This window comes from Lithobates pipiens, unplaced genomic scaffold (genome assembly GCF_037356315.1).
Source record: "Lithobates pipiens isolate NorthernLeopardFrog02 unplaced genomic scaffold, aLitPip1_a1.2 Scaffold_22, whole genome shotgun sequence".
Taxonomy (NCBI): domain Eukaryota; kingdom Metazoa; phylum Chordata; class Amphibia; order Anura; family Ranidae; genus Lithobates; species Lithobates pipiens.
This window is the reverse complement of record NW_027507784.1, coordinates 284,183,570-284,200,913: the sequence shown is the minus strand read 5'-3', so window position 1 is coordinate 284,200,913 and position 17,344 is coordinate 284,183,570. Positions and strand designations below refer to the sequence as shown.

At 43.1% G+C, this 17,344-nt stretch overlaps 1 protein-coding gene across 1 annotated transcript in view; it reads left to right on the top strand.

The window, feature by feature from the left end:
* The window catches only part of TMEM184A (transmembrane protein 184A), a 97,773-nt gene that overhangs the window by 67,938 nt on the left and 12,491 nt on the right, over nt 1-17,344 (top strand). Inside the window, exons 3-5 of the mRNA XM_077449125.1 lie at nt 5,939-6,104; nt 7,698-7,788; nt 12,322-12,397. Coding sequence (XP_077305251.1) covers nt 5,939-6,104; nt 7,698-7,788; nt 12,322-12,397 — 333 coding nt within the window. The remainder of the gene's footprint in view (nt 1-5,938; nt 6,105-7,697; nt 7,789-12,321; nt 12,398-17,344) is intronic.

Below are 17,344 nucleotides of genomic sequence, written 5' to 3'. Positions count from 1 at the left end.
GCCAGGCCTACTGAATTTTTATACTAGCCTCATTACTATTCACGGTAAAGAGAACTTGTCCTTTAAATTTGCTCTTCCCTATATAATTGCTAATGTAGAGGGGAATACCTGTATCTAATTCTTCATTCAGAATTTTTTGATACCTGATTGTTAATGTTTTTCAAAGTCCATAATTTGATTTTTGGTTTGAATGTATGGCTTATTAAAAATATGACAGATGATTGTATGCTTAACATACTTACTTAGGCTAGCCATACATGTGGGCTGAATAAAAGAATATAACAATCTCCTGCTGCTGGTTATTGTATTCTGAAAGCAGGGTCCTGCAGCTGTGAATACCTGAACCGTGAATGTTCAGCTTACAATTTTGCCCCCATCTCATTTGTTCCTCAGACTGAATATTCTCAAGCTAGGGTGCACTGGCAAGACCACCCATGGATAAGATTTTGGCTGGATCAGCAGGAAACAAACAAATTTAGTTCGGAGTATGGCCAGCTTAAAGTATAACTAAAGGCAAAACTTTTTTTTAAGTTTTGGATAGAGTGGAGAGCGATTCGAACAGCTGTCAGGTCCTTGTCCTCATTGGGGAGCTTAATCCTCTCTATTAGTCCTGTTTACCATTAGCATTGAAAGTTGAAGTAAAAGTAAATTTTGGGTTGTCCCATGAAAAGTAATAGTGTGGAAATCTTCCAACAGGGACACTAGTTCTGGTGACCTGGGGGGTGCCCAATGGATTCCCTTAATTTGCAGGGATTTCCTCTCACTTCCTATTTTGGCTATGGAACAGGACATGAAAGTAAATCTCATCAATGGGACACAGATGATAAAAAATGAACCAACAGGCATTATAATCTTCCCTTACTCTGACCAAAATGGGGGGAAAAAAGTTTTGCCTATCGTTCTACTAAGTATTCTATTATCGATGCACCATTTGATCAGTGATAAAACGTTTGTTTTTGAAGTTCCTCATAAGAGAACCATAGTCTTTGAATATATTAAACTTTAACATCATCGTCATGGGAAACAAAAATCTTAGTGAATGAAGCATTCCATGCTCAAAAGCAAATTGTTCCTGGAAATACTGTAATTCTAGATGGTTGGCAATGGTGTTCCATGAATTTTAATTCATTGTATCACTGATTTCCTTACAATTTTTATCTAGTCGCATTTTCCTTTCCATGATCCTATTCTGTTGGTGTGGGAAAATACAGTATATGAGATAATGGGTGATTGTAGCATGAGGCATTGAGTCATAGATGTCCGGTTGTTAAATTTCAAGTCGCTTGTGAGCTTCTGGAATCCTGTAATCAGCAGCTGTACATGTGTAATAGGGCAGAACTGCTTAGATCACATGCTTTTATTGCTGATTTCGAGTGTTGTCATACCTACAGTGATATCTCCAGTTGCCTCTGGCTGCTTGTATGTTTGCTCAGAGAAGTGACCCTTGTCCTGCATGTAATGACAGCTCCGTGTCTACCTGGCCTTCTCTTCCTGTTAGCTGTGTGCTCACCTATTGATTGGCCATTGTCTGCTGATAACATAGTTTGATTTCTCATGGCCATTTCTAACACACCTCTTTCATTGGGTTGTGCAAGCTAAGTGAGAAATTATTACTGTCTAAACAAACACGGGAACAAAAAAAGTAATACATTGCAGCATGCCAGACTTTCGCTGTGGTGGCTGTACTTGTTTTCTTATTTTTCTGCAAGCGCAGAAAAATCCAGTTCCTTGGAACTTAGGCCCCTTTCTCATGGGGCGGACTCCGCCAGAAGCTTAGCGGGGGATTTGTTCGCTGAACAGGCAAGTGGCTGATCTGCCTCCGTTCCTCTTATGCAGACACAACTCGCTCTCCTCTATGGGCAGCTGGATGTAAACGGACCGCCTGTCTATGTACACCCGACTGCTATCTGATCTGATTCGCTAGATGGAAGGGGAGCGAATCCCCATCCATCTATTTTTAGCGAATCGGATCAGATTGGATGTAGGCAGCTGCAAATGGACACATGTCCGTTTTACACCCACCGCTCCATAGAGGAGAATGGAGGGTCTGATCGGGTCAAAAACTGACAGGAGGACCCAATGAGACCGCTAATGTGAAAGGGGCCTTACTGTAGACAGAACTGAAATCCCAAGCAATGTCATCAGCCTTCCTAGGCCTATTCTGTGAACTACAGAACATCTCTCCCCATGTTATGGAAGGGGGGGGGGTTGTAGTTCTGTGTAATAAGTAGAGACCAGCAACTCACTATCATATAACCACTACACCAATCAGTTAATGTGCATACAGGTGCAGCGTCCCCCAAAAAATTGTAGACTCACCAAATCTAGTATTTATCTAGATTCCCAAGTCCTGGAGACTGCACCAAAGTACAGGAGGGAAAACACCCTGAAAATGGTCACGGACGGACCAAGCTGCTTAAGAAAGGGAATTCATTTTATTGCACAATGAAGGTAATACAAAATTGCAAATACTGTGTACCAACCACCAACACCTAGACTAAATAAAAATAAAAAAAGACAATATTGTCTAAATCATAGAGCAGCTGCGTCACGTTTAAGGAATGCACACACTCAATTGCAAAAATGGATTAACTCACAGATCCCGGTGGCAATCACCATAGATCAATGTGCCAATACTGTATTAATTATTCCATAAGCCCCCAGCTGGAGGATAAAGGGGTATATGGTTTAGTTATTAACACACTTGAAAATGATCCAAAAAGGTTGCATGTCACTAGTAGACGAATAGCTTAACCACTTGCCGACGGCTGAACATCCATGGACGTCCCGGGCTTTGTGGTGGTATATCTGAATGATGCCTGAAGCTACAGGCATCATTCAGATATCTGTGTTTGCAGCTGACGATTTCCTACACAATAAGAATGATCATAGCGGCCGGTTACCCTGTGCTGTATTGCCACACGGAGATCTAGGGGGATTCACTGTCGGTTCTGCTGATCGCACTGTGGTGTTGTAGCGACGTCTCGGCAGCCATTCTGGTACCTCAGCCAAAAATGGCTGCTGCTGACTTCAAATTGTGTGTTGCGCATGCGCCAACGTGATGTGATGCGTCATCCGTGGCGTGTGTAGAGTGTCACTGTCGTGGTATTTCCTCCGACATGTTTCACCCAATCATCTGGGTTTTTCTCAAGGATGGGAGGGATCAATGGCTGTCATTTGTGTGCTGATAACTAAACCATATACCCCTTTATCCCCCATGGTGATTGTCACCGGGATCTGTGAGTTAATCCATTTTTGCTTTTTGCACTTTATTTTCAATATGTTGGTATGTGCATGCTGTCTTTTTTTTTTTTTTTTTTTTTTTTATTTAGTCTAGGTGTTGGCGGTGGGTACCCAGTATTTGCAATTTTGTATTTCCATCATTGTGCAAAAAAATTAATTCCCTTTCTTAAGCAGCTTGGTTCGCCCGTGACTCTTCAGGGGGATGTAGTTCTGCCCTAGAGTAGCAATGCTCCTTCATAGATAAAGTACAGTGAGTTAGTGTTGTCAGTCTAGGAGAGGAAATGTTAGTGCCAGGATCACCAGCTAAAGGAGGAAAAGCCTTAAAGTGGTTGTAATCCCTATAAAATAAATAAATAAATAAAACCCGTAATGCCGCGCGCACCCTCCGTCGGAAAAATCTTGGATGGTTTTTCCGACAGAATTCCGCTCAAGCTTGGCTTGCATACACACGGTCACACAAGTTTGCTGAACTTTCGACCATCAAGAATGCGGTGACATACAAGACTACGACGAGCCGAGAAAATGAAGTTCAATGCTTCCGAGCATGCGTCGAATAGTTTCCTAGCATGTGTAGGAATTTTGCGTGTCGGAATTGCTACAGACAATCGGAATTTCCCATCTGAACTTTTTCCGACCAAAAAATTGAGAACCTGCTCTCAATCTTTTGCTGGCTGGAATTCGGCCAGCAAAAGTTCGATGGAGCATACACACGGTTGCATTTTCTGACCAAAAGCTCTCATCTGAAACGACAGAGCAGGGGTCACAGCTCTCCTTTGCTGGCTGAATTTTCCATCGTGTGTATGGGGCATTAGACAAAGGCATAATGAGCTAGTATGCATCGCATACTAGCTCATTTTAAAAATACTTACCTTAGAACGAAGCTCTCTCAGCGGCGCCCACTGAGACCGCTGACATTTTCCGCCGGTCACAGCACAGGGCCCCGAAGAAACAGCACAGGCCCTTGTGTCTTCAGAGCGCATGCGTCAGTGGCGTCGACGTATATAGTAAATATCTCGTAAACGGTGCAAGTTTAGGAGATATTTACAGTACCTAGTTAAAGTGGAGTTGCCCCCCAAAAAATAAAACCACTTAAAAATCTTAAAAAAAATCAAAAAAAAATAATTGGCAAAAAAAAAATTTTTTACTCACCTCTAAATACCGGTTGCTAGGGGGTCCCTCGTAGTCTGCCTTCTTCATTGCCCGGGCTGGTGACATCACTTCCCCTCGCGCCGCACATTCACCTGGGACCTGTCACGTGTCCCAGGTGACTGTACGGCGTATCACGGCGCCCTGCGCCGCTCGCGCATGCGCAGTGGGTGCCCGGCTGTGAAGCCACAGCCGGGTGCCCACAGTATGCATGACGGCGCCGCGAGCGGAGCGGGGAGCGAGGGGGGGGCTTCGTTCCCCCGCATCGCTGGAACCCGGGACAGGTAAGTGTCCGATTATTAAAAGCCAGCAGCTGCAGTATTTGTAGCTGCTGACTTTTAATTTTTTTTTTTTAGGGGGTACCCCACTTTAAGGCTTATTATAGGCTTAACTGTAAGTACAATTTAAAAGGAAGACTTTACTTCCTCTTTAATAAATAAAAAAAATGCAGCAACCTCATCTAAAGGCTCTAAGCGGCAATTTAATAATATTTTAACGTATTACACTCTTAGACCCCTTTCACACCACACCGCTGATAGCGTCGGCGGTAAAACGCTGCTATTTTTAGCGGCGTTTTACCGCCGGATTTGCGGCGCATTTCGGCCGCTAGCGGGGCGCTTTTACCCCCGCTAGTGGCCGCGAAAGGGTTAAAACCGCCGGCAATACGCCGCAATAGCGGCGTTTTGCCGGCGGCATTACAGCGCTGCCCCATTGACTTCAATGGGGAGCAGCGGTGGAGGAGCGGTAAACACACTGCTCCTTCACCGCTCCAAAGAAGCTGCTGGCAGGACTTTTTTCTGACGTCCTGCCAGCGCACCGCTGTAGTGTGAAAGCCCTCGGGGCTTTCACACTGCACACAATGGTGCAGCTTCTTTAGGGCGGATTGCAGGCGCTATTTCTAACGCTATTAGCGCCTGCAAAACACCCTGGTGTGAAAGGGGTCTTATTTAAGGGTTTAGATGTACTTTAAAGTGATGTGTGTGGTGTTTTGTTTACCCATGCAGGTTAGATGCTTAAGTGCATCTATCTAAATAATAAAAACTGATGTTTTTTTTTTTTTTTCTTATTTATTTATTTTTTATAGTATATGACATAAAATGCAATACAAAGACCATAATAAGTTATCGAGAGAACCTTGTAACAACAAAGCAGTCCATATAAACAAATTCTAATGCCATCTATAACATAATATCAAGGTCCAATGTGCTTGACTTTGAACAATTTGTCAATGACATATTCGTCAAACACAAAGTGTAGATGCAATTATTTTTCCTGTGAAAATAGATGTGTTTTCCTTTACTAAGGCATACAACCTTGAAAAGATAGAATGTAGGTAAAAAAGAGAAAATGGAAAATAGGGAAAATAGAGCATAAAGCACTAAGATGGAGGGGGGGGGGGGGGCGAATGTCTTCCTATGCTGCCTATGTCTTCCCAGGAAGACATAGGTAGCAAAACAAGACAGAGTATCTAACTATCTAATTTGTTCAATCTAAAATGTTTTTGCTTTAGTAAATCCATTCCACTACTAATGCTTTTTCCTCCTTACAGATCTACGTTCACCTAAGAAATTACACTATCCCAAATGAGCAGCGATACATCATTCGGATCTTGTTCATTGTGCCCATCTACTCCTTTGACTCCTGGCTGAGCCTCTTACTCATCGGCAATGACCAGTACTATGTGTACTTTGACTCAGTAAGGGATTGCTATGAAGGTAAGGGAATTAAATATTGTGCTACAGTAACTGCATCAAGCAGCTATAGCTTGACTAAAGTTGGCTTTAGATGGATCAAAATTCACATTGTTCAGCGGGGACCAGCTGAGTTGCAACCCAGGTTTGGTCACTCCCGCTCGATCTAATGATCAACTTCTGTCGTACAGGAATCTTGGAAAGGTTTTCTGGATAAGCAGCTGCAGTCAATGGGCTGCATTGACTGATTAGTGTATTCTGACAGCGGATAGTCTTACTGTTAGAATACAATGTCTCAGTTGGGATGATCCACCTCATTTGTGTGGCTAGAGTAATCCATTATAGTTGTTTTTTTTTGTTTTGTTTTTTAGCTTATTGGCTGAATGAAAAAAAAAGATACATCTATGGCCAGATTTAGGGAGCCAACAGAGCAGAGAGTACAGCTGTTTTTAACTGCTTGCCAACCATATAACTTTCATATATATAGCGGCAAGGTGGCTCTGCTGCACAGAATCAAGTACCTAGTAAATGCTTCTACACATCCGGGTCTGGGGCATGCTGCCAACGGCCCTCTCCCACTGTGATTGGACTCGGTACACAGGCAGAATGGCACCCCGCCTATGTAAACAAGACATATTGTCGTTCTGTCAGTACAGAAGGCATGAATCCTGTGTCTCTGCTAAGCAGGGGCACCGATCTGTGCCTTCCCCTAGTATAAGCACCTCCCCCACAGTAGTAAATCATCGGTCAAGCACATGATTAACCCTTTGATCGCCCCTGATCTTAACCTCTTCCCAGCCAGTTTCATTAGTACAATGACCGTGCATATTTTTGTCACTGGTTCCCACAAAGTGTCAATGTCCAATTTGTCCACCACAATATCGCAGTCATGCTATAAGCCACTGATCGCCACCATTACTAGTAAAAAGTAAAAAATTCCATTGTTTGGTTTGCACAAGAGTTGTAGCATCTACAATCAATATACTCTTATTGATATAGTTCGTTTTTTTTTTTTTTTTAACAAAAATATGTAGCAAAATACATATTGGCCTAAAATGATAAAGACTTTTAGAGCTTTTTTTCCAATTTTTATTTTTTATTGGGTAGGTTTTATAACGAAGTAAAAAAAATTTATATATTTTTTATTTTTTTCAACATTGTCGGCCTTTTTTGTATATATTATATAGCACAAAAAATTAAAACGCAAGGCTTCACTGCTGGTTTCCTTCCGTCAAGATGGCAGCACCAGCAACCGATAACTGATTAAAAAATTGGCTCAGGTGAGGACACCGCTGGATTCCTGGACAGGTAAGTGTCAAAATATTAAAAGTCAGCAGCTACATTATTGTAGCTGTTGACTTTTAATTATTTTGGGAGGAACTTGGAACTCCTCTTTTAAGTTGTGTCTTTTAGACCTAGCGTTCAGCTCTGATTGACTATGCGCTGCTCATCTTGGAATCTGCATTCCTAATGGTGCTACTGTGTCTAAATGTAGTGAGTTTCATAGATTTAAAATGACATTTTAATTGATATTCATTTTTTTTTTTTGGTTGCTGTACTATATTGCTTGCATCACATCTTGTTTTATCTTACCAGTTTTATTTTTCTTCCCAACAGCATTTGTCATATACAGTTTCCTCAGTCTTTGCTTTGAGTACCTGGGTGGGGAGAGTTCGATTATGACGGAGATTCGTGGGAAGCCAATAAAGTGAGGGTCATTTCATTTGTTTATAGAGTGCCATCTTATTGCAGGTGTTTGGTGTATATACAATTCACATTGGGAGCTTACTGCACAATGTCCCCAATGTAGGCTTACAGACACAGGCCTTATTGTTCAGTAATGTTTGGCAAAGTGGTAAAGCAGTCTTTGCCATCTGCTGACAAGTAGGCACATGGTGGGTTTCCGTGCTGTCTGTGCCTACTGTAAATAGTGTCACTAGCTAACCAGTACTTTTCCACTAATGACAGTTTAGGCCAACCTTTCTCAACCTGGGGTCCTCCAGAGGTTTTTAAGGGTTCCTTGAGTAATGAGCAACTTCTGCCTCCTATATGAGTAACTACCAAGAGCAGTGATCTCTGCAGTGTCCTGCTGACCCTCAATATAAAGAGCGTTATTCCTGTTTGACAATCACACCAATGTACTGTGAGCTGTAGATAAAGTAATAATTAGCAGGGGTTTTCTTGAGACCAGAAAGGTATTTCAAGGGTTCCTCCATGCTAGAAAGGAAACTGCAAACTGCCCCAAAAAAGAAGGTGAAGGACTAGTCACCAGTAGTGCCTGAGGTCTTCCTGCAGCTGATATTTTCCCCATTACTCACTTACCATGGCTAGTTCAGCATTGTGTCTCATTGGTAGAGGCAGGATTTTGCCTCCCCATGCCTTCAGCATGGAGAACAGTGAGCAGTACAGTAGTGATCTCACCAAATCTCACTCCAAATCTCCTGAGTCTTGAGTTGGAGGCAGCAATTCCTTCAATCTCACTGCAGATACAGGTGCCTAGGCACCCTCACATACTGGCTAGTGCACTGCTATTTTTAAGATAGAATTAAAGAGAGGGGTATTTAAGTGTACTGCTTGGGTAATATTAAGGCCTCATGCACACGAGACGCAGTTAAACGCGCGTTCAGATGCAGTTGGACAGTTTTTTCAACTGCACCTGAACTCATTCAATGTTATCCTATGTGTCCATGCACACAGTCTCGTTTTTTTCCGTTTATATGCAGTTGCGTTTAATCTCGTTTTTCCAGAAGCAAAAAAATGCGTTCAGAAACAAAAATTTCTGCGTTTCAGACGCAAAACGCGGCAAAACGCGGTAAAACGCGGCAAAACGCCGCTACCGCGTTTAGCCGCGTTTGCGTTTATATGCGTTTTTAAAGGTGACCTTTTTTTTACATTAAAAATCTCAAAAATGATTGCAAATGATGAAAAACCATTAGAAAAATATTTTAAACAATTGCAATTGCAAGTGGACAATCCACAACTTGTGGCAAGTGACGTGGCAAGTGGACAATCCACAACTTGTGGCAAGTGACATGGCAGGTGGCAAGTGATGTGGCAAGTGGACAATCCACAACTTGTGGCAAGTGACGTGGCAGGTGAAGTGGCAAGTGACGTGGAAAGTGGACAATAGACAACTTGTGGCAGGTGACGTGGCAAGTGACCTGGCAGGTGACGCGGCAAGTGACTTGGCAGGTGACGTGGCAAGTGGAAAATCAACAACTTGTGGCAGGTGACTGGCATGTGACGTGGCAAGTGGACAATCCATAACTTGTGGCAAGTGACATGGCAGGTGGCAAGTGATGTGGCAAGTGGACAATCCACAACTTGTGGCAAGTGACGTGGCAGGTGATGTGGCAAGTGACGTGGCAAGTGGACAATCCACAACTTGTGGCAGGTGACGTGGCAGGTGATGTGGCAAGTGACGTGGCAGCTGACGTGGCAAGTGGACAATCCAAAACTTGTGGCAGGTGACGTGGCAGGTGACGTGGCAAGTGATGTGGCAAGTGGACAATCCACAGCTTGTGGCAAGTGACGTGGCAAGTGGACAATCCACAACTTGTGGCAGGTGACGTGGCAGGTGACGTGGCAAGTGAACAATCCACAACTTGTGGCAGGTGACGTGGCAAGTGACGTGGCAGGTGATGTGGCAAGTGACGCGGCAAGTAGACAATCCACAACTTGTGGCAGGTGATGTGGCTGGTGACGTGGCAAGTGGACAATCCACAGCTTGTGGCAGGTGGCATGGCAGATGACGTGGAAAGTGGACAATCCACATCTCGTGGCAAGTGACGTGGCAGGTGATGTGGCAAGTGACGTGGCAAGTGGACAATCCACAATTTGTGGCAGGTGACGTGGCAGGTGATGTGGCAAGTGGACAATCCCCAACTTGTGGCAAGTGACGTGGCAAGTGGACAATCCACAACTTGTGGCAGGTGCCGTGGCAAGTGACACGGCAAATGCAAGTGTACAACTGCTCTCTATGCTGCTGCTGCTCACTCTGATCAAAATAGCAGAAATAGTTAAAAAAAATGCTTTGAGAGCTTGGGGAGGGTCTACATGATGTTATCTTTATAAACGCGTTTAAACGCAAACGCGTCTAAACGCGGCATGCAAACGCGCGTTTCTAAACGCGCGTTTCAGCTTTTTTTTAACAGAGGTTTCATCTGCGTCTCGTGTGCATGAGGCCTAACACCTCCTAGATGTTCCCTAAAATGTTTTGAGTTCAGTTCCACTTTAACTCCTCCCCGCCTAGCCTAGCCTGGCGTCCCTTTTAAAAGGTGCATACACCGCTTCTAAATTGCTCCTGCCCATTGAAATCTGCGAGCGGTGTTTTGCTTGGGTACGACGGCATATTCATTTGAATAGGCTCTGTGCCTCTGAAAATAATGGGGAAAAGGTCCCTGCTTCATTTCTTTTAATCGCAACCCACAAGGAACCCACAATGTGTAGTGCGGGTCCCTGTGCAGGAAGTGGCTGCTACGATTTTCATTGACTGCGTGTGCCATTAGCATTATTGGCACCTGCATACATCGCCTGCATTTTTCTGAGCAGGTGGTTGCAGCTGCAGGAACAGGTGCAGACCCACAGCAGGAACCACCCGCACACATGTGAACCAGGCCCAACTGAGCATTTGCAAAGTTCTCAGCCAACTTTAACCAGCTTTCAGGAATTCTTTAAAACTGAACTCAGGCAATTTTTTTTCCCCCCCATGCAGTGGGGCTGTGCCCACATAGCATGGGTTAACTGCTCTGGGGGATTGGAGAGCCCAGATATACTCCCCTAATACTTCAAGCGAAAGACCAGTCACCAGGCTCCTGCCCCCTGGAGGTCTAGCGGTCTTGTGTGGTGGACTGTTCCTGATGTCATCACGGCCAGCTCTGGTCCGAGAGACATCAGGAACAATCGATAGCTGGATGTGGGGGAGCACCGTTTTCCGGAGGATCAAAGGATCAGGTGAGTATAGTCTCTGTGTTCACCTCTAGACAAAATGAGCAGTTAACCCATGCAGTTCAGGCATAGCCCCACTGCATTAGGGGAAAAAAATTCCCTGGAGTTGGTTGAGCTTCAATGCTCCGATCAGCTCCAGTTTATAAATGTTAAACATGGATCTTTATTCTGGCAGGCTTTCAGTTAATCTGGCAATACACTGCTCAAATTTCAGCCAATTCCTGTGAATCGCCTGTAAATCAAGGCATGGGTGGCTTTGCTGTCACCATCCAGCTCTTCAAACTTCTATTAAGGAATTGAAGGTGCTGGGTGGAAGAAAAAGTAGGCTGAACAGTGATTGTAACCAATCAGATGCAGCCACTGGTCAGGTTTTTTGACAGCGGCAGGTGCCAGATGTCAAAATACAGGAGACTGCAGTAAGAGATTTGTCCATCCACACTGTGTAGCATAGGTGGGGGGAATCTGTGGACTCTTTAAATGTATGGCCAGCTTAAGCTTCAGCTCTTCTTGAAACTTGTTAAAAGCCTGTTAGCCATCTGTTTAAAAGGTAGTGATGCACCGAAAATTGCAGCAGAAAATTGAGTTTTCAGCATTGAGCCGAAAGGAAAAAAAGGTGCCGATAATGGCTGCTGAGACTTTACCACAATTTTGCTGTGATTTTTACCATAGGTCATGCGACTCAAAAAATGCATCAAAATGCAACACAGGTGCATTTTTGATGCGTTCTTGCTATGTTTTCCATGTATTTCAATGGGGGTGAATTTTTTATTACTTTTTTTTTTTTTAACTGACCAAATATGCACCAAAAATCATTTTAACACCGCTTCAAAAGGTGCTTATAATGGCCGACAATGCATTTTTATATTCATTTCAATTCATGATATTGATCAAAAGTTCAAGATAATAAAATGAGATTATATATATATATATATATATATAATATATATATATATAATACATTTTAAAACATTTTAAAACCCATCAGCTTTGGTTCTGGCCAAGTGCATCCTGAAGTCACCAGAATTTTCATTTTCAGTGCACCACTAGTTTAAAGTAACTCTCAACACTTCCATTAAAATCTGTATTTAGCATGCCAAAAATGAAGCTGAAGGGTGCTTTAAAATAATAATAAAAAAAGCTGTTCTTCCTAGTGGAAAATAAAATTCAGGATCCTGGTTGTAAATGAATATGAACCAAAAGAATGTATTTGTAATTTTAATATGATCCGTATAATGTAACAAATCCTTGCTAATGGTTTCATTTTATAATGTTGTTTTTTTTTTTTTTTCTTCAGATCCAGCTGTTACTATGGAACTTGCTGTCTGCAGGGGGTGTCATATTCCATTGGGTTTCTCCGGTTCTGTAAGCAGGTAATTCTTCAGCACCATTAAGTTACAGAGCATTTGAATAACATTTAGAGAATTGTTATGTCTGAAAGCATTTAAATAAAATAAATATAAGGGTCTGAATGCATCCCCTATACCCACTATATCTTTTTCTAAAAGAATCCAATTCCATTATCAAAAAGAGTTCAAACCTTTCTGTGGAACTAAAACATACATTTATCATGCCAATATGGATCTTATAGGTACAGTTGTGCTCATAATTTTACATACCCTGGCAGAATTTATGATTTCTTGGCCATTTTTCAGAGAATATGAATAACACAAAAAAAAATTCTTTCATTTAAGGTTAGTGTTTGCCTGAAGCCATTTATTATCAATCAACTGTGTTTACTCTCTTTAAATCATGACAACAGAAACTACCCAAATGACCCTGATCAAAAGTGTACATACCCTGGTGATTTTGGCCTGATAACATGCAAACAAGTTGGCACAAAGCGGTTTGAATGGCTATTAAAGGTAACCACCCTCACTTGTGATCTGTTTGTTTTTAATTAGTGTGTGTGTGTGTGTGTGTGTGTGTGTGTGTGTGTGTGTGTGTGTGTGTGTGTGTGTGTGTGTGTGTGTGTGTATAAAAGGTCAACGAGTTTCTAAACTCCTGACAGACCCTTGCATCTTTCATCCATTGCTGCACTGAAGTTTCTGGTTTCTGAGTCATAGGGAAAGCAAAAGAATTGTCAAAGGATCTGCGGGAAAAGGTAGTTGAACTGTATAAAACAGGAAAGGGATATAAGAAGATATCCAAGGAATCGAGACTGCTGATCAGCAGTGTTCAAACTCTAATCAAGAAATTGAAAATTAGGGGTTCTATTGAAACCAAATCACGGTCAGGTAGACCAAGTGAAATTTCGGCCACAACTGCCGGGAAAATTTTTGGGATGCAAAGAAACTCACAAATAACTTCAGGGGAAATACAGGACTCTCTGAAAACATGTGGTGTGGCTGTTTCAAGATGCACAATAAGGAGGCACTTGAAGAAAGATGGTCTGCATGGTCGAGTCGCCAGAACAAACGCATTTTACTAAGCAAATGCCACAAAGTATCCTGCTTACAATACACCAAACCGCACAGAGACAAGCCTCAAACCTTCTGCCACAAAGTCATTTGGAGTGATGAGACCAAAATTTTGCTTTTTGGCCACAACCATAAACGCAACATTTGGTACACCATTCCTATTGTGAAACATGGAGGTGGATCACTGATGTTTTGGGGATGTGTGAGATACAAAGGCACAGGAAATTTTGTCAAAATTGATGGCAAGATGAATGCAGTATGTTATCAAAAAATACTGGAGGGACATTTGCATTCATCAGCCAGGAAGCTGTGCATGGGACGTACTTGGACATTCCAACATGACAATGATCCAAAACACAAGTCCAGGTCGACCTGTCATTGGCTACAGCAGAATAAAGTCAAGGTTCTGGAGTGGCCATCTGAGTCTCCTGAAATCAATATTGTTGAGCCTCTCTAGGGAGATCTCAAAACGTGCAGTTCGTGCAAGACAGCCCAAGAATTTACAGGAAATGGAGGCTTTTTGCCAAGAGGAATGGGCAGCTTTACCATCTGAGAAGATAAAGAGCCTCATCCACAAATACCACAAAAGACTTCAAGCTGTCATTGATGTTAAAGGGGGCAATACACAGTATTAAGAACTAGGGTATGTTAACTTTTGATCGGGGTCGTTTGGGTAGTTTCTGTTGTCATTGTGATTTAAAGAGTAAACACAGTTGATTGATAATAAATGGCTTTAGCCAAACACTAACCATGAGTAAAAGAAAAGTTTTTGTGTTATCATTCATATTGGCCAAGAAATCATAAATTCTGCCAGGGTATGTAAACTTATGAGCACAACTGTACATGTGAGAAAATGTAACACTCTCTCTTGGTCTGCCCCTTCGCTGGATGTTAGGAGTCTTAACCATCCCATATGCACACACTTACTCAATTTTGTCCACTGAGCCAACAGTAGTAGCAGAGCCACGATTATGCTGGAGGAGCTATAATCTAGAAGGGTTTTGAGTTTAGGTAGTGAGTTAAAGCTGCTTTCAGGGTCGTGTTGCCCATGAGAGTAGCACAGTGGGCACAAACCAGACACTCGATCCCCAGTGCATGTTCAGCCCTATGTATGGTAAACCCCTGTACAGCTTTATTTGTTGGTATGGTACAGGTGCACCAAAAAGTGTCTGTCTTGGGTGGCATCTGTATCCCCTTTTCTCCATAGCCCTGTATGCTTTCTGAAGATTACACGTCAATTAAACCTTAAAATCCTCCATTGGAATGCATACTGACTTACCACTTGATCTGTCCGTTTTTCTTTCAAGCATTGCTGTAGTGCTACAGTTCATCACATTCCCTTTTATCCGTAAACTACCTCATGACCAGCGACATACTGGTACAGCTCTGGACTTCACGGGGTTATACTAGGATGCCAATAACTGCAGGCATCATCTCTGTTTTTTTTTTTTTTTTTTTTTCAGTCAACGGTCTTCTCTCTTGTAAAAGCAATCCTTATGGCTAACTAGTCCCTGGATTGCTTTAACAAGCAGTGGGAGTGGACCAGCTGGCTGATCATAGACCAAATACCGGAACGGCTCTGTTCATCTCATCATGATATAGGAGACTGGAAATACATCTCTTCTGGTTTCTCCCGGATGCAAGTTGTTTCTTTTTTTAAAAATGTAAAGCATTTGATCACACTAATCTTGGTGGGATCAAATGCTAATAAGGGCAGAGGAGGGCTCTAGGGTCTAATAGACCCCAGATCTCTCCATAAAGTGTGCCTGTCACTACATATTGCTATCACACGGGATATTTATATTCTCTATGATGGCAATAAAAGTGATCTGGGAAAAAAATGTAAGCAACAGTGTAAAAATAAATAATTGAAACAAAGACTTTTCTAAAGCTCCCTCTTCCCCCTGTGTTCGTGCGGAAAGGCAAATACACGTGTCGGTCCTGTACGCAGGCAAACAGCGATCCACCCACACATGGGGTTTTAGCTTGAGTGTCAGACCATGGGCTGTAATTCTAGCACCAGACCTCCTGTGTAAATCTAAAGTGGTAACCTGTAAAGAATTTTAAGGTGTTGCCTGTGGATAGTAAAATTGACCTTGTTTGTCGCTGTTGCACAGGCGTGTGCAATTTTAAAGTGCAACATGCTTGGTATCTTTTTACTCTGCGTAAAATCATCCTTTGCCAAACCATTGGGTATTTTAATGTGTTTTTGTACATTACAATTCAAAGAAGTGTAAACCTGCTGCATAAGTACTGTGTGACACAAAAAAATTGCAACATTCACCAATTTATTTTCTTGGGCCGCTACTTAAATAAATATTATGTGTATGTATGTAGCACATGTTTAGGCGGGGTTTCTAGTAGATTTACCTGCCAGGTATAGTTGCCTTGGCCAGTTGATAGGAGATCAATTGATTCCACCCTAATTCTGGAATTGCTGCACTTCTCTCTTCTGTCACTAAATGGCCGGGTATCTGGTGGCACTAGATAAGGTATCTGGATGGGGTATCTCAGCCAATCGGCAAGGATCTTCTTGGGTCCCTTGGCCTGCTGGGAGAGGCTATTTACATGGGTGAGGTCAGGTGATCGGGGTTCTGTGACACCTGGACAGCTGTCTGGGTGGACATGTGTTGTATTGCCATGGGCTGCTAGGCCAGAGCCCAAGGCCTATCCTGGGGACATCTGGCTGCTAGGCTGTCTGAGGGCCTATCCAGAAGAAGGAAAACGGCGCAGGGTTGGGATTGCGGCTTGCAATCCAACCAAAAGTGATGGTTCTGCTGGCCGGAGAACCTGTCGCGGTCGGAGGTAGAGGGGAAGATGTCGCCGCTAGGGGACCAACCACCTTGTTTCTATGGACCACTCAGTATCTGATGCAAGTACCAGAGCAGTGTTCTCACCAACCGGGGACATAAAGAATTAGGAAACTTCTTCGGTGGGTGTCAAGCCAGAGACCCAGCCAGCGGAGGTGACGCTTTCAGAGCAGTCTTGTGTGCTAAGCCAGGGACTGAGCAGGCCAGCGGGGTGACGCTTGAGGAGTATCTGAGTGCCAAGCTAGGGATCCAGCAGGGGAATGCTTGAGGAAGATACTCAGTGAGAGGATTGGAAGAGCTCAGGAGATCCAGTGGCAGTAGGTGATAGACAGGGAGTTCAGTTGAGTGAGGATCGAAAGAGGAGATTGTGGAGAAAGTGAAAGCGTTCATTGCAACCTTTGTTAGAAATTGTTCAAGATTGTTGCCATAGGAGACAGCATGTCTACACATGCAGATGTGGCGTCCAGCTGGGTGCCTTTCCCTGCATGGCTGTTTACCTATAGAAGTCTCGGAGACTGCTAATTTAACATTGCAACTGCTATAGGGTGTCCTGGCCCTAAACCCTCTCTCCCACAGTTCTGTTTAAGAGACCATAAATCTCTTTGCAATCAAGTGTCTGGCACCCATTAATCTACCTTACATTGCACCAACCATGCCTCATAACCCACTCTACACAGAAGTAAAGAGTGGGTTAGATGTCGGATGTCCCTATCTCTGGAGGTCACCATTAGGCCTGGGACTTGGCTATATATATTATATAGTAGTTTTATAGCTAATACTTCGATTTTTACATGTAAACAAGAAGTGCCAGAAAAGACTTGATCTTCCATTGGTTAATGAAGATTAGGAACTCCCAAACACAACAGGTTCTTCACTGCCTCTCACATACAGATAACCTACCGTATATACTCGAGTATAGGCCGACCCGAATATAAGCCGAGGCCCCCAATTTACCCCCAAAAAACTGGAAAACTTATTGACTCGTGTATAAGCCGAGGGTGAGACATGGCTGTCCATCCCTGTGTGTCCGTCCATCCCTGTGTGTGTGTCCGTCCATCCATCCCTGTGTGTGTGTCCATCCATCCATCCA